The sequence below is a fragment of the Sycon ciliatum genome, chromosome 1, assembly GCF_964019385.1.
Source record: "Sycon ciliatum chromosome 1, ocSycCili1.1, whole genome shotgun sequence".
NCBI lineage: Eukaryota > Metazoa > Porifera > Calcarea > Leucosolenida > Sycettidae > Sycon > Sycon ciliatum.
The window spans coordinates 69,763,705-69,773,879 of record NC_088643.1 but is presented as its reverse complement, the minus strand read 5'-3'; the positions used below and the strand labels follow the sequence as shown (position 1 = coordinate 69,773,879).

At 47.4% G+C, this 10,175-nt stretch overlaps 1 protein-coding gene across 1 annotated transcript; it reads left to right on the top strand.

Annotated features, from left to right (window-relative positions):
* Nucleotides 1-3,129: 3,129 nt before the first annotated feature.
* On the top strand, nt 3,130-9,995 carry LOC135805162 (nuclear transport factor 2-like). Its single transcript, XM_065319166.1, has 4 exons — nt 3,130-3,539; nt 5,515-5,583; nt 7,192-7,290; nt 9,303-9,995. Exons 1-4 carry the CDS (start codon nt 3,450-3,452, stop codon nt 9,411-9,413), a joined length of 369 nt encoding a protein of 122 aa, XP_065175238.1. The 5' UTR covers nt 3,130-3,449; the 3' UTR covers nt 9,414-9,995.
* Nucleotides 9,996-10,175: the final 180 nt, after the last annotated feature.

Here is a 10,175-nt window from a genome sequence, read left to right as displayed (position 1 = left end):
TCACCACTGCCACGATTCAGGTTGTGCGTGCTTCCCCTAGCTGCATCTCATGTTTGGCAAGTGGTCTTTGTAAAAATAAAAAAAAATAAACTACATGATTGTACTACAGAGCTGGCAACTGAAATCCGACCCCCTCAGCCGTGCGCTCACATCGCGAAGACCCGAAATAGAGGCCGCTAGAAAGTGAACGCGCCGCCCAGGTGGTCGGATTTCAGTTGCCAGCACTGAGTCTGTACATGACAGCACTCAGCATATTTTCTAGCGCGGGATTTGTTCACTGTCTTTTTATGTCTTCGTCACGGCTGTCCCATGCATGCGACGGGCGTTCATTAAATATGGCGGCCAAATTTTAATATTTTTCATTTTTTACGCGACCTGGCCTAGTTGTATGTTTGCAATTTCGCTCGACTTCCATCTCAAACGGGCAAGGTCAACCGAAACCACGGGTGTTTGCCAGGTCATTCGATAGAGTTTAGAGCTTGGACTGGCCTTGCCTTCGACTGTGCCGCCGCTCGAGCGATCTTTTTGGGTTACCCACGCGCTACGCATGGTTTCTTTCTCGACGTGGGTGCAATTATTTTTGGATCGTCGCTCGATTTCAAGGGCTCACCAACCTCGTCAGCGAATTTTCTCCGCCTCGCAGACAATTTTCTAGTATACCTCGATGTCCTAGCCTTTCGATTTCGTGTATTCCTAAGCTTGACGTGCATAACTGTAGCTTTTCGTGGCCATGTTAGAGACGTTATTTTGTTCAGAAATGGAGGCTCATGTTAGCTTCCTGTCGTCGTGTTGTCGTATTGGAGGGGAGAAATTCGCGTCAAGGAGTGGACGGACGAAGTATCGTGTGGCAGATCATACTCAATCCATTTTGGCAGTGTTTCATCTCAATGTGGATGAAACCAAAATTAATACATGTACACCCTGAACTTTTTTGCCAGACTTGCAAATTGGCCATGGAATGCACTGCTACTGCCAGGGGCCCAACATTCTCTGGAGCTCCAGAGGTGGATGTACACCGTTCAAAGACTGGGAGCCACACAGTGGGACAAACTGTTTGAAATGCAAGTCTTCCAAGCCTGGCAGGAAGTCCAAATGCAAAACACAAACGCAAGACAAACTTGCGGCATGGGAGAAAACGCGGGCCATCGCCCGCAAGCACGAGCACATGCACGCCGCCACCACTGACAGCAGCATCACCAACAAAACCTTGCCCCACCACACCAGTACCTGATCACTGGATAGTTTAGTCTGTTTGGTTTACGAATTCAAAAAAGGAAGACAAAATAACAAAACTAAAAACACGAGCGTCGCATGGACCGAATCTGATGAGCAGCAGCACGTCACACCCGCATACCAAGTTTAGTAATAGTAGTATAGTATTTATTCATATTTCTCTAGGGCTTAGTGGGTAAATCTCTGCATCCAGAACAGTTCATATAGGAATGCAATAACACACGCACAATGTCCACTATGTCACAGGTAGAGAGAGAAGTGTTTGCAGCTTGCTGGTAGACGTTCAGCCGTGCATGCATTGGCAAATGGCTAGAGCAGACGGCCCGCTGCCCTTAATGTAAGGCACACACGCAAGCGTCAGAGCTACAGCAGCCGAACAGCATAGTTTATGGATTCATGAAAGACTGCACCATACACTGCGCCAGCTCTGGTAGGGTGCCCTATTTGAGCATCGTCACTGGTCGGTGACGTTTTGCAGGCCTCACCATCAAAGATGCGAGGTGATGCTGCTGATCGACTTGCTGGCATGATAGTCACAAGCATAACTAACGGAGGATGGCTGGAAGTCGAAACCAGCTGTAGATGTAGATTCCAGGTATACAAGAGAATTACTGACGCCAGCACTTTATCCGATGCCCCATCAGTGTCAACTGTACGCCGATGGTCACAGGACCGTGACAGCCTTTCGATCGGTCTACGGTCGGGAGACGGGGCTGCAAGCCCAAAGCAGCGGGTATATAGTGTTCGTCACCAGCTGAGCAAGAGAGCTTGCTGAGAGATTTAGGTGTGCACTGTTCAGCAACCAGTCCCAACATAGGTTTGTCCATGAAGGCTGGTGACCCTCAGCTATCATACAACAAATTCCTACTCACTGCGCATATGCGCATATGGCTTGTGAAACAGCAGCAGAAACTGCACTGCCTTGACAAACGCACCAGTTACCATGATGGAGCAGATATGCCAACACCGAATCTCCAACCGCTAGTACAAGTAGCTCTTCACTAAATCATGCCTAGTGCCTGCTGGCAGTGATATTTTCAGCAAGAGCGCTGCAGTTACTGCTGAGGAGATAATATTGCGTCCTTGAAGTCGAAGGCGCTCATCAAAGATTTCTTGCCATCAATTCTTGGCCTTATGCAGGCACGAGGTGGTCTCCCGTGGCATTGGCCATATTACCCCGAGCTGCACTTGCTCGAGGAGCACGTTGTTTCGCTCATGGAAGTCCTTCGTGTTGGACTGAGTAGGCTTGCTGAGAGAACAGAGCGCTGAATCCATCCACGTCCACAACTACGAATAATTTACAAAAACATTCCTACTGCAGATCAGCACTTGAAAACGGCGATGCAGATCAGCGACGTTGGGCTTCTCCATTCAAAAGGAGAGCCTTCCTAACGAAGCAATTCTCATGTGACACTACATAGTCTCTCAAGCACTCTAGTTCAGGTCTTCTTCTCTCCACTCCATTATCATTTCGATCTTCGCTCGGTCGACGTGATGGTAGTAGCTATGTAAAAATAATTATGATGGATTTCTCCCGATCCTCGTCGCGGCTAAAATTTGTTCGGTGTTTGTCTAAATTCTCAAACTGACAGGGTTTACAAGAGAAATGTACCTAATTTTGTGCGATTGATGCAAATAAATCGGAATATGTCCGACTTCATAAATCCGTGCGGTAAACCGCATGAAAGGACGCCATGTCGTTAGTTGGTGCACATGAAGTCACCGTGTCGTATGTGCAGGCAGATTTTGAAAATATTTCCTCGTTGCATCGCGGCGCTAGCGCTGCGCTATAATTATTATTATGCGCCTCTTTTTTTTTAGGTCATGATTATTATTATGTGGTCGTACAAGCATGACAGTGTAGTTGACAGTCAGTGCAGTACAGTCAGTAACTGGTGATCTGTAGTTTACTGTTTATTAGCGGTTTGCACAAGTAACTACTACTACTGTCTGTGTGGGGTTTGTTGCCTTGAATCTTTTAGTTCTTTACCCATTCGATCAGCTCGAGTTAGCGAAACTGCGGACGTCTTCTTGTGACTGCACTGTTACAGTTTCCACTTCCCACTGTACGAGGACTGCAGGTGCAAGCTAGACTAACGTCGCTGTGAAATACGTCCGTTGCGACCACCTGAACAGCGACTGCGAAGGGCCCTGGCCTGAGCCAAAATAATTGTTTATATTCGTGTTTGCCTGGCGAAACGCGGTGGGTTGATGAGATGGCGGCACACGAGCAGATAGCACAGACCTTCTGTAACCAATACTACACTACCTTCGACACGAATCGCGTCGCCGTTGGCTCCTTCTATGTAAGTAGCTGTATTTTGATTTGGCCCTATCAATATCATTGGGCCGGTGAGGCTGCATTTTCACAGGCCAACGCAAGTGAGCGTGTTACTCACTTTCATTGAATTACAAATGTCACGGTCATCCACCACTAGTGCACTGTACGTAGTGTTTATCCAGTGCAGTACGTAACTAACTTGGCGATCATGCTATAATATTTCTCATGGCATTCTTCATGATAGCCGCTGAGCACGATGTACAAGTAGCCAGCACTTTTCAAGGTGCTTGGAGGTATTCAGCGGCTTTTTCGTTCAGCCTCTTCGGATTCTGTTGAAGCACAGGTGTACTGCACCACCCGCGGCTGACCGCTGACAGAATTCCGAGAATCAGTGTAATCGCCGTTTAGAATGCAACCAGACACGGTGCGTCACATCGTCCAATTGCGTGTACTGTTGTTGCCTTGCATTGGGGTCCAGCAAGTATTAGTTGGCATTGCATCTGCTGGCCAGCTCATTCAGTGCATACTACAGACCTGCAGAATTTTGATAATGAGTATTGTTATGAACCCTCAGATCCTCTAAAGTGTCAGGAACGAACGACCACACAGCACGAGGACAACTATTGACTCTTTAACAGTATATTGACTCCGATCGAATATAAGAAACTAACACTAATACCACCGGCTATAGCGTGAAAATGACAGCGTATATCAGAAAAACATACACATACAACATACAACTACAGCGCACACAGCAAAATCGCACATAGCGCGTGTAGCGTATACCATGCCATAAACATCAGTGGTACGGCGGAGTCGAGATACAACTGCATTGAAACGAACACAATGTCACAAACAAGAAGGCCTTTCACACTTGAGAACCTGTGGTTTCGTAACTGAGTATACTTTCTCAGGACAATAGGGCTTGAAAGTGATGACGTCAAAAACGGCCAGGGAGTAGTAAGTTGACATCAGATTTCTATTTTGGACCCACTTAGGTGTGACTTTGCTATTGCCTCAGTATGTGGGTGCATAGCAACCCACGCATGTCGTATGCAGGGGTGACTTTTACTTCGCCACCAGTTGTAACCCCGCCCCCAGTAGCCAAATCAGTCAGTTTCACTGGCTACATCACCTTGCTGTGAGTAAGACGGCTTGAAATGTGCTTGGAATCCATACAAAAACTGGATCCAGGTGGATCCAGTTTTTGAATTTTTGAAATTGTTGCTATGCTGTGACGTAGCACTTTCAAGCCCTATAGGAGCCTGTCTTGCCAGACCTTGATGCGAAAAAGCCATTCACATGGTTTAGTCCGAGCAAAACTGATGTAGTTTTCGAATGCCACCCTGCTGATACAGGTATGTGGGTGCAGAACAGGTCTGACAGAAGCATGCAGGTTTGAATTTGGTTGTTGATTACTTGAACATACATGTAACTACAATAGCCACATTCAGCCAAGTCGGAACACGCAGAGAACATGGGTGAAACATCAGTCCGATCAAAATCAACGAGCGTATAGCCAGTGGAGTTGCAGACATGATGCATGGCAGAGTTTATGTCTGGGATAACACCTTCCGTGATAACCATTCTGGTAAGCTGCAAAAAAGGGAGCGCTCTCTTGCCACAAGTGGGGACTTGACAGTACTGAAGTACATGACCACATTCATATGCTATGTCCTACGCAATACGAAAATATGACTGAACAGAAAAGAGATCGCATCACGGGTGAACTCGTTCATAACGATGTAGAACTCTGTGCACGTTTTCTCCAGCCCTTACCCCACTCTCCTAGCCCCCCCCCCCCCCTCTGATCATATTTGGTATTGACTCGGTATACCTGTATGTGTGTAGCAAGAAGGACCACGGGTATTTGTGATCCCGGCAGCGTAATCGTTAGGGCACTGTCCCGGTAAGACGAGTGTGCTATGCTGTTTGAATGTTTTGTTTGTTTAATATCCTTCTTTATGCAACATGTACACATTATGTACTGTTACTCCCAGGCTCCCACTGCAGTACTGACGTTTGAAGGAGTAGCAGTTACCGGCCCGGAGGCCATCGTCGCAAAGTTGGTGAGTAACCCATTCTTCAAAGTGCTGACCATCTCTATCAGCATTGCATGTGTTCTGTCTCTCCCGGCACCATGTTCTAGAGACATGCCGCACGCAGTCAATGGTAGCTCAACTGTACTCGGTTGGAACTGCTTGGCCTTACCGAACGTCTGCCCCAGTAGTGATCGTGTGTACCCCTCGCCGCATTCAGGATTGAAGTCCACGATGATCTGTGGCTGTTTTGAGTGAAACAGCTAGTTCAAAAGTATATTGAAAGCACAGGCTGCCACAGCATGGCGGTACATTGATCATGTCAATTTGATGATCATTGTGTGTGGTTTTGAGTTGTTCTATGGGCAAGATTTGGGGATTTGGAAGCAATGAAATTAGAGCCAGTAAAGGCTTTGGTGGTCAGCTCCCCATGAGCCTAGATATCAACACGTGCAGGATGACTGTATGCAAAATCCTCAGTCTGGAATACCGGTACACAAAATGAATGACCGGAGATGTGAGGAGTAGGTGCGGCTAGCTCATACATGCATTTGCTGCTTCTGGGGTATTGAGCCAAGTTCCCCACGAAACAAATAGGATTCGTTTAACCCACCTAAAACGATCATACAGGCTTTGCATCATGCATGCATATTACAGTCTGACCTCGTTTTAATATCCGGTCCTCTTTTATCCGGATCCCTCGCCATCCGGAAGAAAATCGTTGGTTACCGACTTACAGCATATGGCATGCTTACATGCAGTATGTCTGTTCGATTATCCGGGTCCCTCGCCTATCCGGATTTTTGTTGAAAACAAATGTGTGCAGTTAAGCGAGGTCTGACTGTATCAGGGGAAGGAGGGGGGGGGGGGGGGGGCAACGCCCTCCCTCTACTCCTTTTTTGAAAGTTTTTTCTTTTTCGATTTTTGTGTTTTTTCAGTTCACGCAGCGAAAATGGGGCCACGAATCAATCGTTCCGAGTTCTCTGTGCACATACGTTTCATTTTTTGCGTTAAGTTGCTAGTGGAACATGGAAAAGGGTGAACTGTTCGCTTCCCCTACCGCTCCCCAATACAATTTTTCCTGGCTAGAACCCTGATATTATACGTATACAGATTCGTCAAGCCTGCTTTGCGATTTTCAGCTAGACACCCTCCCCACCGCAAATGAATTTTGTTTGTTCTGTGAGCCTCTGCCAACTTTTGCGATTGTCCCTAAGATCCACCTCCCGACACTTAGCTTTACAAGCTGCGCATGACGTGACTCAGGTCCAGGGGTTGGATTTCACTTGTCAGCACTGCAGTTGGTTACAGGAGCCTAGAGTCTCACAGCTACCCGTATCTACTTGACAAGAGCTCAACACCCTGTTGGCAATGCTGGTCGCGGTCTGCATCCAGGGATTCAGCTATGTCCGGGAAGAGCTGGCTTGATTGGCCCATATCTGTGGCATGCGTATCATGACCTGACACTCGGGTGGCAGCCGCAGTGACACACTCGTATGATATCATCATGGCTACTATCAGCCTTTAGTCTGTAATCTATGGTAACGTGTTGACATGTGCGGCGTGTGTACATGTACATGACTGTGTGCGTGTGTGTGTGTGTGTGTGTGCGTGTGCGTGTGTGTGTGTGCTGTGCAGAGTACATTAACCTTCCAGCAAGTTCAGCACTGCGTGACAACAATGGATGCTCAGCTAACCAGTGCTGGTTTACTTGTTGTCGTGGTCGGTCAACTAAAGGTAAGACGGGACTGCATCATGTGACACAGCTACCGTGGCAGTCAATCGGCACCTTGTAAATCATTCAAATGCTCTCGAAATGTGCAGCTGGTTTGCTACATGTAGCAAGATTGAAGGGGAAGTTAACCCTTTACCATCCGTGCGTACTTGAATCGATCTCTAGAGATCGATGGTCATGCATACACTAAAACATTCGTAACTCGATCGATTCTTGGCGGAATTTAAAGAACTAAGTATCTAGGAAGAAGCCGAAGAGCCCAGCTTTCCATTGCATCAATTGGTAAAGAGCTGCGATGTCGCATTCCAAAGATATTTCGCTCGACATTTCAGCTACGGCAAAAGTCGAATTTCTTTCCGAGTGACTGACCTTGAGCGGGGATTTTCCCCTCTCCTGACATGCTGAGTCACTTTGGCATGCTTCGAGGCAAAAATCAAAATTTCACCAGTTGTAGTCTTCGGGGTGCTGAGTCGAATGGTCTTGGTCCGAGAAAGCTGAGACGCTCCCTTCCTACTTGAATCCCAATCGAACTCGCACACTTCCACCGAAACTGGGTGACTGCGCCCTACTACTAGATGGGGATTTGTATGCAAAATGTCACTAAAAGCGCCATTTCGTTCTTATAAAAGCACGGATGACCGCGATTGGCCCATATGTTGTAGTCTTTTGGACGCTGAGTCGACTGGTTTTGGTCCGAAAAGGCTGCGATGCAGCGTTCCTCCTTTATTCCCAATCGAACATGATTGAACAAGCGGTCACATGCTCCTGCGTACGCCAGTCACCTGGTCACCGTGCCTGCAGGGTACAACTTACTAGCCTGTTTGACCTTTTTTGGGTGCAGTCCTGTCACTCGAGTTGAACTCGAGTTGAACCTTGGTGTGAAAGTTGTCGCCTGCTGGCGTGGTGACCAGGTGATTTGGGCACCCAGGAGCACGTGACCGCTTGTTCAACCATGTTCGATTGGGAATAAAGGAGGAATGCTGCATCACAGCCTTTTCGGACCAAAACCAGTCGACTCAGCGTCCAAAAGACTACAACATATGGGCCAATCGCGGTCATCCGTGCTTTTATAAGAACGAAATGGCGCTTTTAGTGACATTTTGAATACAAATCCCCATCTAGTAGGGCGCAGTCACCCAGTTTCGGTGGAAGTGTGCGAGTTCGATTGGGATTCAAGTAGGAAGGGAGCGTCTCAGCTTTCTCGGACCAAGACCATTCGACTCAGCACCCCGAAGACTACAACTGGTGAAATTTTGATTTTTGCCTTAACTTCCTTTTTAATTTTGGCGGCTAGATCCTACAGAAGGCCGCTACTGTGACCTTGCCTTACAATATGTCCGCTTGCTTTCAGTCTGCGAAGACTGTGACCGAGCTGCATGTGGTATGTCACATGACATCTCAGTCAACTGAGTCGCCGCACTCTAACTAACTACTCACTGCTCATTACACCAAGAGTGTGCTAATACTACTCGTTCCTCGTTTATCCGGGCGGTCCGAGACGGGGCATTGCCCGTACCTTTGAAAATTGAAATATCCCTAACTCCGAATCACATACATGTTGATGGAGAAAGGCCATAGATATGGCATAATTATGACGTCACTATTTCCACAAAAAAGTGACAAAAGAGTAGTAATATTTCCACTGAAACTCGCCCAAGGTGTGCCCGGTAGACCGAATGTGCAAAAGACGTTACTTTAGTAATGCCTGACGCTAACCAGGGTCCACGCCGCTTTGGGAATTATTCGGTAATTGTTAGTTTCTGTCTGGCGTTGGCATGCGTGGTGCTATCCCCTACATATCCCGTACCGTACCATCAAAGACAGCTGTCCACCGTATTCATTCGGTAATACGATAGTTGCTTCTGTCTGGCGTTGGGCATGCCTGGCGCTATCCCGTACATGTCCCATACCGTACCAAGGGGTGTGAGCCAACATCTTCTCGATCACAGACTCACACCCGCACTGCTGCATGTCTCTCTGTGTGTCTGTTCTTTTCGTCTTTTGGTGCATGCAGGCCGACAGTGACCAAGTCCTAGGTTTTACGCAGACGTTTCACTTGGCTGAGGTTGACGGGTCTCTGTTTATCGCCAATGATGTCTTCCGGCTAACACTGCACCACGGATAAGCTGCAGGCCCTAACTTGGCAGTGCATCCGTCTAGCTCTCATCACCAAACAAATTTACTAGTGCATTGAAATGTGAAAACCGTTTTCTTAACTGTATTTTTTCATTTGATTGGTGCCCTGTTGTAGTTTAGCCTTATGAACAGCTTTCCTGCCTCGTGTCGCGGCTGTGAACCTTTGTCAGGTGTTCCTCAGTGTTGAAGTACCAGAGCTGACATGCACACACACTGGGAGTGTTGTGTCGGCGTTGCTCACTTCCACATCTGTGTGTGTGTGTGTGTGTCACGGTGTGTGTGTGGTGTGTGTGTGTGTGTCACGGTGTGTGTGTGGTGTGTGTGTGTGTGTGTGTGTGTGTGTGTGTGTGTGTGTGTGTGTGTGTGTATGTGACCTGGTGATCAGACAGTTGTTCAAAACATTTTAGCCCAAAGATGTGCAAAAATTAATCGGTTAATTTTAACCCACATCTCATGGCCTGCGCCATCTAATAATCTTCATATATTTTGCTGCTGTAGCTGTAACATGGGGTGATCATTTTACTGGTTTATACCATATTGCCGCTGGCATTGTGAATTTGGTGTCTTTTGAGCTTGGTTTGTCTTTATTGTCTATGCCATGGTGCTGAGGACAGTTTGTATGCACTCTGGCAGCCTCGGTGTGGTGCTGTCGCTGCAGCTGCTGTATATATACAATCATGGTGGGGCTGTGCTTGAATTTCCAACCTTAGTTCCTCCACTTGAGCCCGCAATGGCAATGTTTGGCACTGCG

What these genes read in the sequence shown, in the direction of transcription:
- LOC135805162 (XM_065319166.1), top strand. Translation starts at nt 3,450, where the DNA reads ATGGCGGCACACGAGCAGATAGCACAGACCTTCTGTAACCAATACTAC. An exon ending in AGGCCATCGTCGCAAAGTTG is followed by an intron (nt 5,584 to 7,191) that starts GTGAGTAACCCA and finishes TGTGCTGTGCAG; the next exon opens with AGTACATTAACCTTCCAGCA. An exon ending in TCGTGGTCGGTCAACTAAAG is followed by an intron (nt 7,291 to 9,302) that starts GTAAGACGGGAC and finishes TGGTGCATGCAG; the next exon opens with GCCGACAGTGACCAAGTCCT.